Below are 22540 nucleotides of genomic sequence, written 5' to 3' on the forward strand. Positions count from 1 at the left end.
TACTTGCTTCAGTGGCCGGGTCTGGGAGGGGCCTTGCATCTGAAATTCCTGCCCTAGTAGTCAGTCCTGTGAGCTCCTGGCCAGACAGGCGGGGGCTCTGGTGTCAGGAAGAGGCTCTTAGGATGCACTTGAGGCATCCTGGGTGTGGAACTCTGGATCCCCCGCTGAAGTTCAGATGTCTTCAGGGACCAGGCTGGCAGCCAGGGGCTCCCCACGGTCCAGACTCACAATGACCGTCTAGGCCTTTTTTTTTTTTTTTTTTTTTTTTTTTTTTTTGTCTTTTCTAGGGCAGCACCTGCGGCACATGGAGGTTCCTAGGCTAGGAGTCGAATCGGAGCTGTAGCTGCCAAGCCTATACCAGAGCCATAGCAATGCAGGATCCGAGCCACGTCTGCAACCTATACCACAGCTCATGGCAACGCTGGATCCTTAACCCACTGAGCAAGGCCAGGGATAGAACCCACAACCTCATGGTTCCTAGTCGGATTCATTAACCACTGAGCCACAACGGGAACTCCAATGACCCTCTAGACCTACGTCCACATTTACCCCCTGCTCCGGCCGCTGCCCTGAACTCTCGGTTCCAAGAATGAAAACAGAGACTTGCTGGGACAAATCCTTCCCCGAAATTAAGTTCTGGCAAGACAGCTGGGTAGATGGAAGAGCTGCCTGGAGGTCAGAGAGACGAAACCTGGGAATAGCCCCCAAAGAGGTCAGGCCAGCTTCCTCCCAGGAGTTTTATTTATTTATTCACTTATTTTATTTATTTATTTTTTGTCTTTTGTCTTTTTAGGGCTGTACCCGCGGCACATGGAGATTCCCAGGCTAGGGGTCGAATCTCAGCTGTAGCCTCCAGCCGACATCACAGCCACAGCAACATGGGATCCATCTGAGCCACATCTGCGAGCTACACCACAGCTCATGGCAACACCAGATCCTTAACCCACTAAGCAAGGCCAGGGACCGAACCCACGTCCTCATGTTTACCAGTTGGGTTCACTAACCACTGAGCCATGACAGGAACTCCCCTCCCTTGAGTTTTTAAGATTAACTGGGGAGGAGGGGTGCTCCCTCCAGCGGGGGACCTCAAGAAAGAGTCCAGTCTGTCGCCAGGAGGCAACATAATGATGGAAATGCCTCCACGGCCTTCACCTTGTGTGCATGTTACAGGATTTATTTCATGAATTAAAGCACCTTGTCACAGATGGACGTGTTCTTCCCATTCTACAGATGGGGAGGCTGAGAAACAGAGTCTGATCAACTTGTCCACCGTCAGAGCGAGAGGCAGAGCCCAAGGAACCCAGGCCATCTGGCTATAGTCCCCACACCACACAAGCCTCTGTGACCTGTCATCCCTCAAGCACAGGCTTTGTGCTCAGCGGGGGCAGGGGCAGGGGCAGGGTGCACCCCAGCTCCTCTGATCGTGTGGATGAGGAACGTCAACTTGTTGCCCATGTGATGGTTTTCACGAAGAGAATTCAGACCTGAATCTGTCCAGGGGACATGTTAATCACTGCCAGCCACTGAATGCTTGGTACCCGGTGGGACAGACGTTATTACTCTGTTTTACAGATGAAACTCACCAGACCTGGTCAGGTTACCCCATTCCATGCTCTCAAAGCAACCTGAATGCTTTCTTAGCACTTGTCACAGTTGGGATTCATTATTTATGTAATTATTTGTCGAACTGTGTAATTTACCAGATGATAAACGCCATGAAGGCAGGAACCCAGCCTGTTTTGTTCCCACTGAATCTCCACGGCCTAGCACTGCCCCGGCACATAGCAGACTCTCAAAAACTTAACAGCTGAATGATGTGGAACCTGATGCTCAGAGCACCTAAGCAACCTCCCTCCCGCCCCACCTCTGGAACACAAAATCCAAAACGGCAGGGATATTTTCTGCTGTGTTCACCGCAGTATCCACAGTGACTAGAACTTGCACAGAGTAGGGCTCGCCTATAGACACTTGTTGAATTAATAAAATCACACACTCTGGAGTTCCCCTTGTGGCGCAGTGGTTAACGAATCCGACTAGGAACCATGAGGTTGCGGGTTTGATCCCTGGCCTTGCTCAGTGGGTTAAGGATACGGCATTGCCATGAGCTGTGGTGTAGGTTGCAGACGCGGCTCGGATCCTGCGTTGCTGTGGCTCTGGCGTAGGCTGGCGGCTACAGCTCTGATTTGACCCCTAGCCTGGGAACCTCCATATGCCGCGAGAGCGGCCCAAGAAAATGGCAAAAGACAATAAAAAAAAAAAAAATCACACACTCTGTAATTAGCAGCTGAGAGATTTGAATTCAGGCCGGTAGGGCCCCCAGCCTCTATGCTTCATGCTCCCTACCCACTACGGCTCCCTCTGGCCACGAGTCCAGGTCTGAAAGAGCACCCCTGTATTGTGCTGTGGCTCTAAATAAGCAAACCAGCTCCAACTAGAACCCAGATCAGGAAAGTCCAACTATCCAATCCCAAGGCCAGGAGAAACAGTTCCTCCTCATCTGCTCCTGGACCACCCAGAAGGATGCTGGGTCGAGGGAGGGGCAACGGGCCCTCTCACAACCCATGGAGCCCCAGCTCCAGCCTGCCTGCTGCCCCTCTGTCTTCTCGCTGAGAGGACTGCAGGGGCTGCATGGGGAAGATGGGAGACCAGCCGAGAAAGAATGAAGCCCAGGTAGAAAAGGAAGGACCTGCGGTCAGACTTGCCTGGGGTTGGGGATTATAGGCTTAGAGAGGGCAGGGAAGGGGCTTCTGAGCCATCTCCAGAGTCCCCCAACCCCAGCCCTGTGGCACCTGCTTGGAAGCTGCCTGGGGTAAAAGGGAGCGTAAGGTCAGGAGAGCAAGGACCCAGCTCAGAAGTGATCTCCCTGTGCTGGCCACGTCTGCAACTAGGTACTGGCCTTGCCCAGGGATAAAGCCAACGTCAGTCCTGAGATGAAGCCAGGGGCAAGCTCTTCTCGGGGGAGAGGACAACGTTCACAAACACTCCTGGTCCTGATATGTGGGTTTCAGGCCCCAAAGCTGAAAAAAGTAAAAATTATATTTGCATAACACCCCCCCCCAAAAAAAAATGCTGTCTGTTAAAAAGTCCTGGACTGGGAAGAAAACTGACTCACAGCAGAGTGGTCGGCTCTTCGTCCTGGGGAGGCTAGAAGTGGGGTGCCAATCTCTGCCTCCCCCTCCTTCAGCTTTCCAGAAGCTCCCAGCTCTTCCTTGGACAAAGCAGGGAGGGGAGAGGCGAGCCTCAAGCCCAAGAGGTGCCTAGAAAAAGCCAGGCCCGCCAGAGGCATCAGTCCAAGAGGATGGCTGGGCCAAAGTGCCTGCCTTTGCCCTCAAGACAGCAGTGGGGGGTGGGCAGAGAGGCCCAGGGTGAGGATCCAGGTAGCACTGGTCATTCCTCAGGAGCATGGAGAGGAGACAGGCTGGGGCCAGGCTCTCTGGGCCAGGCCACAGTGTGCCTGGCCAGGACCCCTGGCGCTGACTCACCCCTGAGCCCTGACACAAGCTGCAGCCTGCAGCGCCTGCCAGGCCTCTGCTCACCAGGACGCCAGGCACGTCCCACTGCATCAGAGCTGCCCTGTCCCTCCCACCAGCACCCCTGGCCAGGCTTTCGGGGCACAGGGCAGGTGTGTGAGGGGGCATGGCTCTTCTCCTTGGCCCCCCCTGGTGTAGCAGAGATGTTTCTAGCAGCCTAGAAGGGTGGGGGCTGGACTCAGACCTAAGCAGGGGGAATGACTGGGAAGGATTAGGGCAGCCCTGCCCCTCGTGGTCACACCCTCTGATGAAGCGCCCAGGTACTGAGTTGGATGGATGAGTTGAGGACCATCTATGACTTGCGGGAGGCTCCCCTCAAGACAGCAGTGGGGGGTGGGAGGCACCCTCCTGCTCTCCAGGTCAGATCCTAGCCCACCCCCCTGCTTTATGGGAACTCCCAGATGCTAAGGACTTCCTTGTCCTCTGACCCAGCCCACTCCCATCTGGGCAGCCCTCTCTCCCCACTGCAGTGCCCGCTCCTGGGCCCCCCTCCTCCTCTGGCCTTGGACTCCTTTATCTCTCGGCCACCACAGGAGAAAACAGTGAGCACACGCTATGGGGGAGGTTGCTGCAGAGGGAGAGCTGGGCTTTGGCGGCGCCCCCTACAATACCCCAGGCTGGGGGTGTCCTGGAGGTACCTGTAGAATGTGGGGATGAAAAGGGGGAAGGAGAAAGGAAAAATTATCTATCCTCTTGGTTAAAAAATAACAACCCTGTGCTGTGAGCCAGGGAGGGAACAGAGTCAGGGAAGGCGGGACCCCAAAGGAAGAGGGAAACGAGAGTCCCAGACGCGGGCGGGGCTGTCTCCAGTTCCTGGGTCTGGGGGCCCAGCGACGGAGGAGGGCTGCAGCAGCGGCAGGACGTCCTAGGTGTGCTGAGTCATGAGATTCGGAGAGAGGCGCAGGGTGTCCCCCTCGCGTCCCTGTCCCAGTTCCTCCAGATCCTCACTTCCAGTTAATCCTCGTAGTTTGTCTCCCCGCCGCCCCCCTGGACCAGGGTCTCTGCCTCCGGGAGCTCCAGGATTCCCCCCTCCCCGCTACGTCGGCGGGGTCGGGGGTCTCCAAGCCTTGAGGCGGGGCAAAAGATTCTCGGTTGGAGACCAAGCGGGCAGCCGCGGGCGAGACGCGGGAAGAGGGGCGGGGGCGCCGAGCCTCGGGGCTCGGGGGATGTCGGCCTGCCCCTCAGCTCTGCAGCTCGTCCCGGGGGATCCAGCGCGGAAACCTGCTCCCTCCTCCCGCCCCAAACCCGCAGAGCAGCCGGCTCGTCGCCGCTCGAGTCCAGCTCCCCAAAACGAAGCCTCATCTGGTCGCGTCCAAGCTCTCCCCGAAGGACGGTGCGGGCGCCCGGCCCCCCTCTTGGCCTCAAAGTTTCCCGACCCCACGCATCCCCGGGAGCCAGACCCCTCCTCGAAACCCCTCGGCTCAGTAGTAGAAACTTTGGAGGAGGTCGGTGCCTCCCACGACGGTGGTACAACTCACCGGGGCGGCCGGCCAGGAGAGACCGGGTCTCCGAAGTAAGGGACTGCAGGCTGCAGGCGACGGCCGAGGGGGCGTCCGCTCTCGGCCCGGAGTCCCGCTGCGCCCCGGCCCCCAACTCGGCCGGTGCGTCTATACCGCAAGACTTGCTGAGCTTGCAGCCTGCGCCGCGGCGAGGGAGGCGCGCGACCCGGGGCGCGCGCTGCAGTGCGGGGAGGAGGCTGGGGGCGGGACCAGAGGAGGGCGGGGACCAGGAGAGGGGAGGGGACCGGGAGAGGGGCGGGTCGGGGAGGGGACCCGGGAGGAGGGGCGCCCAGGAAGAGGGGGAGGGGACCCGGGGAGGAGGAGGAGACCCTGGAGGAGGTCGCGGGGCAGGAGAAGGGGGCGGGGGTCGAGGGGATGAGGAAGCGGCCCGGGGCGAGGGGGAGGGGTCCAGGGGGGCGGGGACTGGTGGGGTGGGGGTGCCCTGGAGGAGGAGGCGGGGTCCATGAGGAGGGCGAGGGGACCGAGAGGCGCGGGGGGTGGGGGCGCGGGAGGAGGTGGAGACCTGGAAGGAGGGGGCGGGGCCTGGGAAGAACAGGAGGGGACCGAGAGGAAGGGGAGAGGTCCAGGAGAAGGGACAGAATGGAGGGAGGGGGAGGGAGGGGGCGGGGACTGGGTGGAGGGGCGGAGTCCACGAGGAGTTGGAGAGGCTGGGAGAGGAGAGGGAGGTGACTGGGGAGGAGAGGGCAGGGACCGGGGAGAGAGGAGGAATGGGGCGGGCCAGCGGGACTGCAGGGGGCGGGCCTGCCTTGCGAGCGCCCGAGTCCTCTTCGCAGAGCCCCTTTGGGCTCTCAGCGCCCCCTCCCTCCTGCTCAAGGTCACGGCTGCAGCTCAGGGTCCGGAAGAGTCGGACTGGGAACCAGGTCTCCCGAGTCTCATAATCCCCGCTCGAGATGGGCTGTGTCTCTTGAGCCACCTCCTTCTCCCCAAACTCCTAAACTCACCGCAGCTTAGGGCTATTTTGGGATTTCTGAGTCCCTTTGGGATCTCTGAGTCCCTCTCCTCCTCTTCTTTCTCCTCTTCGCAAGGCCACTTCTACCTGTAGTTGTCACCTGGAGGAAGGGGTTTCTGAGCCTAAAGGGTTGGTGAGGAAGAGGAGGATCTTCGGGAGAGTTAAAGGTGCCTATGGCAAGTGAGAGAACAGGATGGGGGCGTGGGAGAGGGACAGGGAGGTTGCGGGGAAGGAAGAGGGTCTGGAAGGAGTGGAGATGAGCATATTACATGACAAAGGTTTCCACACATGCTAGTCTCTTAATGCTTGGGACAGCCCTTTAAGGTGGGTATGAGGGCAGTTTGCAGGGAGGAAACAGCCTCCGAATGGGACTTTGGCCAAGGAGCCAGAGTTAGTTGTGGCATCCAAGGGGCAGGGATGGCAAATACCAAGTGGAGCTCTCCCTCCCTTCCTAACCCACCCAGAAGCTGCTAGGGCAGTGGGAGGAGGGACAGGCCACCCAGAGTTCCTGGCAGCACAATTTGAATATTCACAAACCCTTTTGGAGTCAAGATTATAACAGGACTGCAGCTCCTGCCTCCCTCCCGTGGATGCTGGGAAAGACTCCTGCCGGGATGCCCTGACCTGCCAAAGAGGGAAAATGCAAAAGGAGGGGAAGCAAAGACAAAGTAAGATTTGCGGCTTTGGCGGGGGGAGATGGGGAGAGATGCAGTGCTTTTCCAGATCACTTAGCTACCACCCAGGGAAACGCTGGAGACATCCAGCCAGCTTACCTCAAGGTGATTGGAGTGGGGGAATCCTAAATGGGACTGAACCTGTAGGAGGTCACCCCTACTCACCCGCAGAGCAGCCTGGGCAAGGGGCAGAGGACCCGGGAGGAGCTGAATCTGAATCTATTACCATGCAGGAGAGAATCAAGCTGACAATGGTCATCGGGCTTCTCAGGACCTGCTGCTTCATGCAAAGGGCTCAGGTCACCCCTCCCTGCTGACAGTGAATCTGCAGGATGCAGGCCAGAGAGCGGGCTGCAGTCTCCTGGCACAGAACCCAGTCAGGCTAACTGGGCCACCTCGCCACCCACCACTCCAGTCAAAAGCCCTTATCACCTGCTGGCCTCGCTTCTCCTAGCAAGCCTGGGAACCCAGGGGCAGAAGCTAGCTTGCTTCCCAGACTATTTAGAGTTAAGGCTGCAGTTTGGTTAAAGAAAAACATAGTGGCTCTAGCTTCAGCCTTAATGTTCATTTCATTCATCAGAACCAGTAGCGTGGATTACAACCTCATCAGGAGCTCAATGCCCCTCGTGCCCATCTCCCCAGGCTCAGGAGCTGGAAATGGAAAGGACCCCACCTATTAGATGTTTTTCTTTTCAACTGTGTATCCTTTGAAAGATGAGCAGTGGTCCTTCCAGACCACCCTCTCTGAACTGCTGCTCAACTAGGCCATCGCCATCAGGGCAATCCCTCTGCCTCTGTGTATCATTTGGACCATTGTGTGTATGTGTGTGTGCATGCCTAATTCTGAGAGTTCTCCAGGGGAAGAAAAAAAAAAAAAAAAAGCCTATAGCCCCTGTTTACGCATCTTCACCCCTTTCTGTGGAATAGTGCTTCCTGTTGTTTCAGTCCTGGTTGTTCCCAGGTAGGAGAGAGAGCAGAGGGCATGGCAGCATCCTCCCATCACAGCTCTCCCTGGATCCAGACACCATGCACCCACCCCACTGGCTGCGGGGCTGCTTAAACCACCCCATGTCTGTACATCTTCTCTCTCAGTCTACTGGCACTGGAACTTCCCAATATTTGGGTTGTTTCCCCCTTCTGCTCTGGCGATGCCTTTGTCCTCCTAACGCTTTCAGAGCTCTGCTGTTGTCATTAGAGCAATAGAACAGAGCCAGAGGGCCCCGCCAGCTCCTGGGTCCTGCTTTCTCCTTACACCCTGCCAAACACAAATATACGCTCCTAAAGCTGCAGTCCAACCCCCCAACACACACACCCTGTCCTTCCCTAGAGCAGTTTGCACGGTTCAGAAAATTCAGCAAACCACAGCAGAGCTCTCCCTGAAGCATATCTGCTTTCCTGCTGGAGAGAGTTAATGCTTTTAAGACTTCTTGGAGTTCCCGCTGTGGCTCGGCAGGTTAAGAACCTGACTAGTATCCATGAGGATGCAGGTTCGATCCCTGGCCTCACGTAGTGAGTTAAGGATTCTGCATTGCTGAAAACTGTGGCGTAGGTTGCAGATATGGCTCAGATCCCATATTGCTGTGGCTATGACATAGGCCAGCAGATGCAGCTTCAATTGAACCCGTAGCCTGGGAACTGCCATATGCCACAGGTGCAGCTCTTAAAAAATAACAATAATAATAAATAAAGCTTCTGTGTAATCCCTGCCGCTCAGGACTTCATAGCCTTTTTTGTAGACATACCAAGCTTAAATGTGTTTTGAATTTATTTACATTAACATGTTCCATACTGAAGTCTACTTAACTTTTAGATGACCTAAAAATGTTTTTAATACACAGGACATTAACTCATTAGATGGTGTCAAAAAAATAAAACATGAATTAAGTTAAATAGCATGCAATTACACCCTAGGTTTTTTTGGGTTTTTTCATTTTCTGTTTTTTGCTTTTTAAAGCGACCCACAGTATATGGAAGTTCCCAGGCAAGGGGTTGAATCAGAGCTATAGCTGCTGGCCTGCACCATAGCTAGCCCCCAGATCTGAGCTGTGTCTGCGACTCACAGCAACGCCGGATCCTTAACTCACTGAGCAAGGCCAGAGATTGAACCCGAATCTTCATGGATACTAGTCAGATTCGTTTCCTCTGAGCCATGACAGCCTAATTAAAATTTTAAACCTGGTCTCTAAAGAGCCAGTGAAGGCCAATTCCCCCAGGAAGCTAAGTGAACTACAATTATTTATTCCCTATGCAATGAAAAAAAACAATAATTTTTTTTATTTTTTATTTTTTTAGGGCCACACCAATGGCATATGGAGATTCCCAGGCTAGGGGTCCTGGCAACGGTGGATCCTTAACCGACTTGAGTAAGGCCAGGGATCAAACCTGCAAACCTGCATCCTCATGGCTACTAGTCAGGTTCGTTTCTGCTGAGCCACAACAGGAACTCCAATAAAGATTTAAAAAACTGAGCCCAATAAAACTCTTAAATACAACAGAATGGGGAGGATATCTTATCTATAGTTTTACACAGCTAGAGAGGAGGCATCTTAAGGGTTTTAGGACCATACCTGGCATACAGAGGAAATACTAAGTCACAATGATAATCTCAGAATTTTACCAGATCCCAGGACCTAGTGAATAGTATGGGGACTTCCTCTTTTTTTTTTTTTTCTTCTCTTTAGGGCTGCAGCCGTGGGATTTGTTGGTTCCCAGGCTAGGGGTCAAATCAGAGCTACAACTGTCAGCCTGCACCACAGCCACAGTGACATGGGATCTGAGCTGCGTCTGCAACCTACACCATAGCTCACAGCAATGCCATATCCCTGACCCACTGAGCAAGACCAGGGCTTGAACCTGCATCCTCATGGATACTAGTTGGATTGTTTCTGCTGTGCCACAACGGGAGTTCTGGGAACTTCCTCTTTTCACACTCTCCTATCCCCTAACTTGTCTGAAAGTGACAAGGATTTTTCCTCCTTCTTGGGGTCAAAGGGAGTAACAATTTTAGATGCCAGATTTTATTATTTCATCCCTCCATCCTCAGCAAGGCACCAGTCACACAGTTTTGCGTCCCAGGGGAGTCCCTCTGAGCCCTGGTTCTCGCTCCTCCGGCAGAGGAGAGGGTTTTCCTGGATCGTCCAGCCTCTTCCAGCCTGTGCACGGGGAGGTCTTGCTTCCCGGAGTGCAAAGGGCAAGGGTCTGGAGCTAGAAGTCACACCAGGCAGGACATCTTTCCTTTCTAGAGGGCATCCATGGCTTGAAAGCCACTCACCATGGAGGAGCAAAAAGCAATCAGTGGAGATGCTTTCTGTGTAATTAGCCGGGACCCCTGAATACCCGTGTGTCCACTAACCTTCCAGAGGTTGTGCTCAGAGCTGCCCTGGCTGTGCCCAGAGGTGAGAGCCAGAAGCCAGAGCAGAGCGTGTCTGGGGAAGAGGCCTTGATGGGTATGAGGCTGATTTGGGTGTCCCAGGGCCACCCGCCACCCTCCTCTGGGCCTCGCCTTCAAACCTGTGCCCGCATCTTGTCCAGTTGGATCTTTACCAGCTCCGGGGAGGTGGTCAGGTACCCTGCAGGGCTGGTGGTGTAGAGGCCCACACTACAGCCCAAGGGCTTGTGTCCCCATTAGGGAAGATACATGGGGACTGCATGCACCCAACTGGAACCCGAGAGATCCTCGACTCAAGCTGGGGGGCAGCAGGGGTCATGAAGTGACCGACAAAGTGACCTTCCAGTGACTCCAGGCAGGATGGCAGCAGGTCATGGCAGCCCAGCTCACCAAGGACCCGCAGAAGGCTGCGTGGCCGTGGGCATGTCTCTTAACTCTAAAGCTCACTTTGCCTGTGTTGGACAGAGACTTCACTGCTTACTTGGAGGCATGGCTGTGAAGACTGAGCACGAGGACTACTCTTAGGCTTTAGGGAACACACTCTGCAGGAGCCACCTGTGCTGGGTTTGGTGGGTGGCATGAGCTCGGAGACGAGGTGGTGGATGGGCTCTGTAGACCGGGCCATTTGGATTTTCTTCAGAAGCTAACAGACCACTGAAATTGTCTACACACAAGAAGAACCTGGTCGAGTTTGTTTTAGAAAAACTGCTCACATCAGGTGGGTTGGAGTCCTGGACAGCTCCCCTCCCCTACTGGCTTCTCAAAGGGGGCCATGTAGGGTGCCAGCTATGTTGGGTTCTGGAGCCCAGCTTCCTGGGTTCAAATCTCAGCTCACCTCCCACAGGCCAGAGTCCTGGGCAAGGGACTGAACCTCTTGGGAATGTGCGGAGGGTCAGCTGAAGGTCCAAGCCTCTGGCCTTGTGCTGGACCCCCAGAAGGTGGTTCACCAGAGTAGGGCTGTCATTATCGTCACTGGCTCCAGAAGCCAGCAAGTCTAATGCTGGTTGTCCTCATCTGCCCGAGAGGTTGAGTGACCTTCCTAAAGAAACCCAGCGGGCCTGAAGTCTCCTCACACTCAGTCTCTGGCCTGACTAGGCTAAGGTTCAGAAAGGATTTAATTCCATGAGCCTCATCCTGGCCTCTAGGGCACTGCCTTTCATGTAGCCCCCAGACTGGACAGAACACAGCTCTGTGTGCACAGCTAAGCCTCTAAGGGACACGGCCTTTGGGGTCTTTTATCTTCGTGGTGATAGGCCTCTGCTACCAGAGAGCCCTTGCTTCAGGCCAAGCCTGCCCCAAGGCCGCTTCTCCCATCCTAACAGGTTTTTTTTCTATTAGCTTCTTTTGTTGACAGGGACTCAGTGGCGATGCCTGGCCTCAGTCACAGGGGATGTGATTTTGCTAAGGGTGGGTGGAGGTGCGGGGTGAGTGCTGAGTACCAAGGAGCGCTGCCACCCACCTGGAATCCCCTAAAGGCAGGCAGGGTCCCTGTACCCAGGCCTATACCCTGGAGCAACTGAAGTGCATCTTCAGCTTGATGCGATCAACCAAGCCAGTTTAGGAAAAAGAATGTTCACTCAATTCTCTGAAAATAAAACTTCTGGAAGCCACACCCTACTGGTGGTGGGAGGCAGAAAACCCATAGTCCTTAAGAGCATCGGAAGCTTTGCTGCTGAGTTCTGAGGGGTTCAATTGTTTTGGGAGCCACACATCCCAAAGGCTGGCTCAAGGGTACACAGAGGTTTCCCATCCCATTTTTATGGGTCTGGACCCCAGAGCCAGACTGCCTGGGTTTGACCCCTGGTTCCTCTATTCCAGCTGGATGTCCGTCAGGCTTAACCGCTGAAACCCAGCTGCTCACGTGTGAGGTGTGTGTAGCACAGACTCACTGAGATTGTGAAGATGCTCACGTGTGGGGTGTGTGTGCAGCAGACTCATTGTGAAGATGCTCATGGGTGAGGTGTGTGTGCAGCAAAGACTGAGAGACTGTGAGGATTAGGTGAATTAATTTATGCAAAGCTTTCAGAGTGCCCAACACATACCAAGGGTCTTGTTGGCTTTATTATTTCTCATTACTGTTCGTCTTACACATGCATCTTTTTCAGGTGTCTTCTCCAACTCACATCAACAGTTTGTATCCAGGGGTCCCGCTCAGAGGCAAGGCCTGTCCCTACTCAGAGGATCCCCTTCCCCAGAACAATGTGCTGTCAACGTCTCTGATTTGTCTTAGGTGGGAACTGGGTGGAGTGGTAGCAGAGGCAGTCAAGTGGACCAGGCCTTCTTTCTCAGCATGACCCCACAGCCATTTGTGGTGACATAAACCAAGGGGTAGCCCTTCTCTGGCGCCATCGGTTGTGATGCTCGGGAGAGCAAGAAACTGCAAAGATCTGTTTACACAGGTCCCTCCCCCACAGGACTCCCCACGGTCACTGTTCTGTAAGCCCTACAGAACCATCAGGCAGGGCACAGAAATGGATCTACCAGCAGCTGAGGAATTGCTCTGTCTCAGGAAGAAAGTCCAGGGCTCAATCTCCCCTGGCGCTGGGGGCAGGCAGTGGGTGGGAGAGCGCCAGCTTTGGAAGCGGCCCTCTGCTGCCCTCTGGCTGCTGCCTTTGGGCCTCCTGTGGCTTGCGAAGAGCCCAGCTATTCTGGGATTAGCAATGTGGGATCCAAGACGCATCTGCAATCTACACCGTCCATGGCAACGCCGGGTCGTTAGCTCACTGAGCAAGGCCAGGGATCAAACCTGCATCCTCACAGATACTAGTCAGGTTTGTGACCTGCTGAGCCACGACAAGAAACTCCACCCACCAGCATTTTAAAAAGAACTCGAGTTTGCATCATGGCTCAGTGGGTTCCAAACCTGACTAGTATCCATGAGGATGCAGGTTCGATCCCTGGCCTCGCTTAGTGGGTTTAGGAGCTGGTGTTGCTGTGGCTGTGGTGTAGGCTGGCAGCTACAGCTCTGATTGGACCCCTAGCCTGAGAACCTTCATATGCTGCACATGTGGCTATAAAACAAAGAAAACCCTCAGTATTGTGCAGAAATCACAGAGAGCACAGCTAGGTATCTACAGGACTGGGCTTGGGGTCTGGCCCCAAAATTCCACCTGCAGCCCTGTTCAGGTCACCCTTGCGCATTGCTTCATCAGAGCTCAGTCTAGAAGTACCTGGCGAAGGTGAGGACTGGTTCCTATCTGCTCCCAGGGACTCCAGCAAGGGCGGCTACCAAGGCAGTAACCCTCAGACCTCTGGCCAGGGCCAGCCTTTTCCCTGCGGTCATCCTTGAAACTATAAACCCCTGCACTGAGGGCCTTTGTACCCACTCTCTCCCTTCGCATTCTCCAAAGACTGCCCCGGTGCGTGCTAAGGATGCTAAAGGGTACCAAAATCCACTTGATCCTCTCCTGGCCTACCCTCCCTGGCACAGGGCTGGTGCCCCAGAGGGAGGCCTGTGGCCGCTGTCAGGGCAGACTGCTGAGAGCCCCACACCAGGGCCCGCCTCACTCCTGCCTCATGGGCCTCTGCTTTTCTTTCTTGTCCTTGACACAGTGCTAGGTTGCTCACTCTTGCAGATTTGGGCGGGGGGGAGTGTGTGCAAACAAAGAGAGCAGTCAACAGGCCAGGCTCCAATGTCCAGTACAAAACCCCATGTGCAACAAGGTCGAGAGGCCTGTGGCAAGGCCCACATCTCACAGACACACCTTACTGGTGACTGCCTCTGATATCTGTGGGGAAAAGGAAATTTGACGAATTTGGGGGTAGTGGCTACTTCAAAGCTAAAAATGCTGGCTGCTAGATTTCAAGGCATCTCTGGAACATAAAACCCCCCTCAAAACGAGGGCCACAGAGGCACAAACGACTCACTGATGGTGGTGACCTGGGCATCGCACTTGCCCACGCTCTTCCCTGCTCTCCAGGAACAGGAGGAAGGTGAGGTGGGGTGGGGCAGAGCAATGAGGTGGGCCCACCAGCCCCGGGCATTACAGCCCTAGACCAGGAACCAGCAAAGCAACCCAGAGACTGGCTCTTGCTTAGTGTAAGGTGTGGGCCCAGAGCAAGCTCATCTGATTCTGGAAGTCCACTCTCCTAGGAATGGCCACCTGCTTAGCTCTTGTGCCTGGGGAATGTTTGCTGCTTGCACCAAAGAACAGAAGCCCCAGTGTGCCACCCTAACTGGCGGGCAGGCCAACTCCGAGCAGAGGGCATACAACTGTCTGCTAGGAGCTTACAAAGTCTAGCAAAAGCTGGACCAGCAGCTTCAAACGCTGAAGATGCATGGCTAGCTAAAGGTAGGCTCACTGGAACGCGGGTCTGCCACCTGCTGAGCACGTGTAGTCAGCCTTCATCTGTTCTTGCCTGTGCAGTGACCTTCATTCCTAGCTGTGTATGAGTCTGTCTGCTGTAGTAATTATCTTCTGATCATTACATAAACCAATGGGTGTGAAGAGTTGTTTTTTTTTTGTTTGTTTTGTTTTTTTTCCATAAAAACTAGATTGAGCTGGAGTTCCCTTGTAGTACAGAGGGTTAAATTTCTGGTGTTGTCACTCCAGCAGCCGGGAGCTGCTGCCAAGGCTCAGGTTTGATGATCCCTGGCCCGGGAATTTCTGCATGCCTCAGGCGTGACAAAAAACAAACAAACAAGCAAATAAACAAACAAAACCCAAAAACCTAGACTGAATTGTTATTTTTTCTTTTTTAGTCAAACTTACTGTTAAATTAGGTATAAACGAAACTCAAACAAGGACTGGAAAAAATGAGTAAATATCTTAAAGTCAAATTCCTTCACAACTTCTAAAATTCTTTATCCATCTTAAGGGAATCCCAGGCTGAAAACCACAGGTGACAAAGTTTAAGTAAATGAATACACAAGTTATCTTTTTTCACTCAGTAACTATTGTTTTTCAGTGCACTTGCAGCATATGGAAGTTCCAGATCAGAGATGGAATCTGAGCCATATCTGCTACCTACACCACAGCCGTGGCAACGCCAGATTCTTACCCCACTGCATCACAGCAAGAACTCCCATTAACTGACTTTTGGATAAACTGCCACACTACCTGTCCCAGCCCTCTGCAGAAGGGACTTTTTTCTGTGTGTGTTCCTATCAGAATTACAGGCAGTGACCACAGACACTGCCTGAGCCCGCACGCCCCAGCATGCCATCCTTGAGGGGAGGTCACGGGGTTCATATTCAATAGAGCAAGTGACTTTGTTTCCTGAGAAAGGTCGTTTTTAATTTCTCTAAGTTCCCATTGAAGGGAACAGAAGGGACAGTCCTTTGGCCTCCACTCACCTGGACCAGGTCTCACAGCCTCACGATTCCGCTCCTCGGTCGGTCCGACGTACCAAGCCTTCCTGAAATAGACCACATGGCTGCCCCTCGCCCAGAACAGAACAAGGAGCCAGTCACCACCTACAGGCTCCAACCTCATGGAGGAGGAGCTGAAGATACTCCCAGGCAACAATCTGCACACATGAAAGCCTTTCCACAGGTCTGGAAGAAGTGCAATGAACACTTTACGGAGTGGATTTACGGTGGTGCTCCTTTAGACAAGCTCTTGTCCAGGCAGCTTCTCAGTCACGTTTCTATTACAAGTTCCACAAGGAACCTCTCAGAGAAGCTTAGGGGCTGAAAGGAACCACCTGCTAGACCAGAGAGAGGGTGGAGGGCGTGAGGCAAATAAAGACAATGGGCTCTTGATCCTTCTTCTCAGCTCTGCTTCCCAACAGGCAAGTCCAGCAGAAGGAAGTGTGTTTTCTGCATTCAACCTAACACAGGCTGATTCCCAGCACAGATGAGCACAGCTACTGAATGGCAACCAGCAATAACTTAAAGTACCTGCTGTCCAACTCTGCCTCCTGTTACAGGATCTATAACCCATTCTGTGTTACAGGTGGGAAACCCAGGCAGGACTGAGCTCAGAAAAATCCATGGGCACTCAACACCAACTAAAACCTGCCTCAAGCCACAGCTGGGTCTGTTGGAATACCACCATCAAGAGCAGTGAGACAAAGGACAGGCAGGAGCTCGTGTTCACCCAGGGTAGAGAGAAGCCAGGCTCCACCTCTCCAGGCACACCTGCTCTGTGAGCAGGCTCAGCCCTGCCCCAGGTGCCCCAAGGTCATGGTCTGTTTTATGGTGACCCCAGATCGCCCACCACCTCTCATTATGAGAGCTCTGCAGGGAGAAGCAAGCAGGTTTCCACCACAGGTGGCATGTCTGGCTTAAGGTTCATGCCCTACTCTGAGGATGTGGAAATGAAGGGGACCTGCTTCATGGTGCATCCAAACCCAGTCTTCCTCCAGGGTAGAGACTACATGCTTGAGAAACCCCCAGCCTGATTTGGAAGGAAAAACAAAAACAGTGGTCACTGAGGCAAGGCAGGGATACTAGGTCCTTTCTTGACTCACAGACCCCCCGGCTCAGTCTGCTGCATGTCCAGTTTCACCTCCTCTCCCTGAAGATACAGGCCAGCTTCACAGCTCGCACACTGCACGGTCCTTAGATAAGACCCCCATTCTGGGGCCACTGTGGGTCCCTAACAGACGGCATCAGTCAGGAAGCCTGTGTTCTTGTGTCATGTTGGCAGGCACCAGGCAGGAGGCAGGCAATAGGAGAGCTGAAGTCACCACCCAGGCTTTGTCATTGAACTTTAGTATCATCACATATAAAAAGGTCAGCCGCTCTCACCTGGGGAGGGGGTGGCTCAAGCACATACTCAGGGGGCAGAGAAGCTACAGCACCAGGGATGCTGCTGTCAGCCCCGTGTACAACCTTCGGTGAGGGAGACCCCATGGACGGGGGCGGCGCACACCAGATGGGCAGAAGCTCTCCAGGGGCAAAGGCTTTATTCCAGGAGGACTGTCCTTTTTAAGCTTATTTTCTCCATGGAACTAGGACAAGCAGCATCCTGCCCCATATCAGGGGCTCTAAGAATCTGGATGCTTCAAAAAGTCAAACCGCTGTTCCAGATCTCACCCTGGAGATTCTTCTTCCCTGCTGGCCCCGGAAGCCCACCAGACAAGGAGAAATGTGACAACTGTGGGAAAACTGCAAACAATTCATTCTTAAAAAGATTTAATTATTTGAATTGCATAAAAGGGGGTAGTACATTTAAATCTCTGCTACATCACAAACTGCTGTTTTTTTGTTTTATTAAGGACCCACTCTTTCTACCCATCTTCAAGTTTATGGCTATAGAATGTAGGGAAAACAGGTATTATTAGCAACAGGACAGGAAAAAAGCAAGCAAGAGTCTGTTCATCAGAATGTCTTTTCCACTGCAGAAGAGAGAGGCCTTTAAAAAGAAGAGGAGGGAAGGCTGTGGACTGGCCATGAGCAGTAATGGTAGAGAGCCAGATGGGCAGGGAGCTGGGACGAAGAGTCTGGTGGTCACAGCGGCCCCCAACTCACGCTCACCTACCCTCTGAGAGGATGCGCTTCCTTCAGACATCTTACCCTAAACCAAGTCTCCCTGCCTCCACCTCTAACATAACCAAGACACCACTCTCGCGAGGAGTGGGAGTCTCATTGAGGGTTGGCGTGATCTGCCAACATTATGAGAAAGCTTATTTAAAAACAGCATGGCTTTAAAGACAGGTTCTGTTCCTCAAAGATGGAAGGAAAGGGGGTCTTGGTTAGTGGGGAATGGAGGCATATGGTGCACCAAACAGAACAGGATACAAAAGAAGCCCCCAGTGCCTGCAGGCTACCCCCTCTGCTGCTACTGCAGCCTGGCTGGGCAGAGGCACAACAAGCAAGCAACCCCTTCCAGCTCTTCAAAGCCACGGGGTGGAGGGGCACCAGAGGCAGCAAGCTTATGGCTCTAAATAACCAGCATTTAGTATTATATTAGGACCAAGGATTTATTCCACAATATAAACTGCAACATTTGATACAAGATACCAAAAAACAGGAGAGGAGGGACGAGGCAAGGAGCGAGCCAAACATAGCTGTGGCAGGTACTTACAGAGCAGTCTCTTTCTACATCACTAGGTCACCAGTGACATTAGAAACCAGACGTTTGTGTTCTGACATCGACCAGATGCTAAAGCACCAACACGCTGTTTGTTTTGTTTTGTTTTAATTCCAGCCACTGAAACCAACATGGAAGTTATTGCTTAGATAAATAAACCTAATCTATCAGGGAAAAGAAAAGTGAATAAAGAAAAGGAACGAACAAAACCCCCAAAAATGAAAAACTTAAGTTCCCCAATATGGTAACAGAGTAAACAAGAGAGAAATTCCCCAAATGAGGATTTACTGGAACTTCTGGTGCCCTTCTGGGCACTGAAACCGAGTTGGACTCCTAAGCCGGTAAATCCCAGAAAGAGGTAAGATTTTAATGCTGTACATGAAAAGGTGCAAGCTCCAATCCTTCCAAATTGGTGGAAACCCCTGCAAAAAACAGTCATCGTTTCAAACCTCAACAACCACAAACAGCTCTTAAGGAAAAAAATACAAAAAGTGTCAAAAAATTTTTTAGTCGTTTTTTCTTTTTTTCAAAGAGTTCTGGAAAAATGATCCCGTAAGGAATAGAAATAGCACCGTTTACAGGCTGGTTTGAAGGCCAGTCCTGCAGCTCTGCTGAGACACTGGAGGAGTCCTCTGGCCGAGTCCTGAATTACAGTAAGTGGGTCTGTTTGTTTTCTCTCCGGCCCGGCGCGTCCGTCGCAGCGCAGCGCGCACACATGTAGTCCTCCTTCTCGGCCGTCTCGGGAGAGACACCAACACAGACCTGATGGAACCACCGATTGCAGCTGCCATCACACTGGACCCAGTCCACCTGGTTACAGAGAGCAGGGAGACGGGGTGTTCAGGGGGAGAACGGGCCTGGCACTGGGCAGGCCAATGCCCCACCACGGGGACCTCTGGCACCGCAGCCAAAGCCACCGAGTCAAAGCCATTCTTCAAGTGGTGCCTGCTCTGGGGCTAAGACAGCGCCGCCCAAGACAAGTAAGCAAAGGGCGAGACAGCAGCATCCCTCCCACCTTCTTAGCGCCGGGTGGTGAGAGCTGGAGGAGCAGGAAAAGGAAACAGGGCAGAGCAAGAGTGTCTTCAAGAGGAGGGAGGAGACCCAGGAACGACGTGAGAGCAGTAGGGGGAGGGTGAGCAATCCACTCAGATCGGCTCAAGGCAGGTGAGCAGGAGAGAGACCCGGCCAGGCGAGGTGTGGCTCACAGGGTTTCTGAGTTAAGGGAACGCACGTCCTCTACGGCCCAAACCTCACTGACCTCGTCTCCTTCCGGCTGCAGGCAGCTGACGGCCGGGCAGATGGCGTCCTCGTCCTCAGAGTCCTCCTGCTCCGAGTAGGACGTGTCTGAGGGTAGGGAGTGCATGTCGGCAGGATGGGCTAACTCACAGCTACGCTCTCTCTCTAACTGGAAATTGTTCGTATCCTTGGGGTGGCTCAGTTTCAGCTTCTTCTTTTTAGGGGTCCGCATTTTTGTGACTCGATCCCACCGCTCACTGGAGAGGCCTTCTCTTTCCAGGCGTCTCTTCAGTTTCCTCTCCAGACCGCCGATGCTGTCCCGCTTCCCGCGGCAGCCATCACTCTGGATGGAAGAGGGTGAATCCTATTCAGCCTATAGTCTGCCTCTTGCTAAAACCAGTGATGCTAAGAATCAGCCCTGTGAGAAGCAGGTTGCGGCGCCCCACTCCCATGACGTCCTATAGGACAACCTACCTGGCAGGTTATCGAAGCAACACTGGAACACAGGTGTCACAAACACGCTTGTTTTCAAATCCACCAGTGGCAGGAATAGGGAAAGGCCTACGCTCCGCTAGTCACCAAACCCAGTCTGCATTCGATTTCTCTCAAGGGTTTAGGCCTATCCTCTGAACCACAGACCGCTGAGGGACCGAGCCAGCACCTTCCTTCTCTAAGGACATCTCCACCTCTTACAGGAGGAAGCTGCACTAACTGAACACAACTGACAGTGGCGCTACACTGTTCGACACTGTAACAAAAAAGAAATCCTGGGAGGTCCCACAGTGGCCCAGTGGTTAATGATCCAGCCTGTATCTGTGGAGGTGCCAGTTCCAGCCACAGCCTGGTGCAGTGGGTCAAGAATCTGGCGTTGCTATAGCTGTGGTTTAGATTGCCACTGCGGTTCAGATTCGATCCCAGGCCCGGGAACATCCATATGTCAAGGGTGTGGCCAAAAACAAATAAACCAACCAATCCTAAATGCCAGGACCTGACCTCTTGCTACCTCTGGTGAAATACTTCCCTATCTGATTGTGTCCTGAGTGTTACAGGCCAGCCAGTGCACTAACAGGAAGGAGTAACAGCTTCACACACCTGTTTCACAAGACACAGGACATCGTGGGCATCCCCTTCAAGTAAGTCATCACTCTCACAATGGGTCTTCACACCCAGTCCTTACACCAGTTGTCACGTTAGGTTTAGAACTGCTAACGCATTTGTTAAATGTTGACTCTGAAAATATAAGGCTTTGGAGTTCCCACTGTGGCCCAACACTGTATCTGTGAGGATGTAGGGTCAATCCCTGGCCACGCTCAGTGGGTTATGGATCTGGCGTTGCCACAAGCTGAAGCTCCAATTTGACCCTAGCCCAAGAACTTCCATATGCTGTAGGTATAGCTATAAAGGAGGGGAGGGAGATGAAGACTTTATCCCAAAAGCCTTACCAGCTATAATTACATTTTCATCTCTACACTATTTCTCTAACAGAAAAAATAATCCTGCTTCTAGCACAAGGAAAGAATGAGAAGCACCGTGCTAAAAAGAAAAAAAAAATTCACACTGTGGTTTAAAGAACAGGATCAAAATCCAGGTTGTGAACCTGAAGTGCTCACTGACAGTCAGAGGAACAGGGCTGTGAGGGAGATGGCCTGCATCCATCCTTTCCTGCATCAAAGATAGCATCTGGTCTCCAGCTATGAAGAGGAAATGATGCTCAGAAGCGCCCCCCAGTGGCAACTTGGAGGCCCACCTTCTCACTGCTGGTTCTGATGGGAGAGCTTCGGCCAGCTTGCTGCGTGGGACTTGGCTTTGCCAGCAGCGTCTGGTAGAGTTCCTGAATTTCAGGAAGGGACACCTGGAGCAGCTGGGCTTCCATCAACAGCTCGTTCACTTCTGGACTGATGCCTGTTGGAGACCAGACTGAATCACAGTGAGGACAACAAAGGTGCTCCATACTGACCCACACTGACACCTGCCTGCAACAGGGGAAGAGGGGGAGACACACGACTGCCCCCCCCCGCCCCCCGCCTTCAACTCCATTCAGTTGGATTCGCTTTATGTGCCTAAAGCCACAGCATCACAGAGCCCAAACTAGGCTAAGTCTCGTGACAACCAGAAGTATTACTTCTTACTTCCCTACTTAACACAGAAGAGGGTATGTCTGCCTGGACAGCTTTGGCAGCGCAGAGATGAGCCAAGGGCCTGGGCACCCTGAGTGGACAGCTAGACACACACTGTGACAGTGGGACTCAGGCCCAGGGCTCCAGGCAGAAGTCACAGAGCATCACCTACAAATAAGTACAGGAAAAGGAGGCATGTCCCCCTTGAATCTCTTAAGTACTGAAGCAACAAGGGAACCCATGACTTAGCACAGGACCCAAATGCTTGGTGGTGTAAGTTGGTATGGGATTAACCCTTTCATCCCTGAAAGCAGTGGTCTCATTCTTTTGCATTTATAATAATCCTTTAAAAACAAGCCTTATCCTATCTTGCAAACATACAGTAACCCACATCCTACATAAGGATACTTTTTTAAAAAATTTTTATTTAAAAAAATTTTTATTATAGTTGACTTACAATGTTTTGTCAATTTCTGCTGTACAGCAAAGTGACCCAATTATACACAGGCATACATTCTTTTTCTCACATTATCTTCCATTGTGTTGCATCACAAGTGATTGGATATAGCTCCCTGTGCTGTACAGCAGGGTCTCCTTGCTGATCCAGGATAAAGTACTTTTAAAGGTACTTGATTATCTACAACAAAAACCTACTTGCAAGACGACTTGTTACTATTCAGCCCTTAAAATGAAACAGCAATGGCTACAATCAGGATAATGATGACAATAAATACAGACCGTGAAGGGGGATGCAGCTCCGTCCAGTAGAGAAGGGAGAGTGTAAATACGAGGTCCTACTGTCCCAGTCATCAGGCAAGGAAAAGGACATGGTGCCAGGAGGCTGTGATGCCTGACGGAAGGGACATATTTTTAGAATAAGGCTTCTTTAGGATTAAAAATACCCCCACCCGCCCAACAAAGCAGCCTGGGTTTTCATTGGGCAGCACCTAGCAAAGGGAAAGACTGGATTCTCCCAAATTCAAAGTAGTAGTTTCCTGGCATCTCAGACCTGGCCGATCAGTTCCTACCCACCCAACCTTTGGTCTCCCTGGTTTCGCTTGGACTGACTTCAGAGATGAAGAGCACCACTAGGAAGTAAGTCATTTTCTCTGCATGAGAACAGACCATACAGGCTTTCAACTATTAT

The 22540-nt window shown here is 52.8% G+C and overlaps 2 protein-coding genes across 3 annotated transcripts in view; both read right to left on the bottom strand.

Moving 5' to 3' along the window:
* SYT2 (synaptotagmin 2) overlaps window positions 1–5209 on the bottom strand; it is an 88554-nt gene extending 83345 nt beyond the window's left edge. The window contains exon 1 of one of the 2 annotated variants that reach the window (XR_002336281.1): window positions 5009–5200. The gene's annotated coding sequence lies outside the window, so the exon portion shown is untranslated. Of the gene's footprint in view, window positions 1–5008 lie in introns of both variants that reach the window. The other variant, XM_021064565.1, reaches the window with a different exon arrangement.
* Window positions 17126–22540, bottom strand: part of KDM5B (lysine demethylase 5B) — a 92423-nt gene continuing 87008 nt past the window's right edge. The window contains exons 24-27 of the mRNA XM_021064567.1: window positions 22132–22243; window positions 21024–21178; window positions 19299–19619; window positions 17126–18850 (exon numbers count right to left, since the gene is read on the bottom strand). Coding sequence (XP_020920226.1) covers window positions 18689–18850; window positions 19299–19619; window positions 21024–21178; window positions 22132–22243 — 750 coding nt within the window. The 3' untranslated portion in view covers window positions 17126–18688. The remainder of the gene's footprint in view (window positions 18851–19298; window positions 19620–21023; window positions 21179–22131; window positions 22244–22540) is intronic.

The sequence above is a fragment of the Sus scrofa genome, chromosome 10 (genome assembly GCF_000003025.6).
Source record: "Sus scrofa isolate TJ Tabasco breed Duroc chromosome 10, Sscrofa11.1, whole genome shotgun sequence".
In the NCBI taxonomy this organism is placed as follows: Eukaryota; Metazoa; Chordata; class Mammalia; order Artiodactyla; family Suidae; genus Sus; species Sus scrofa.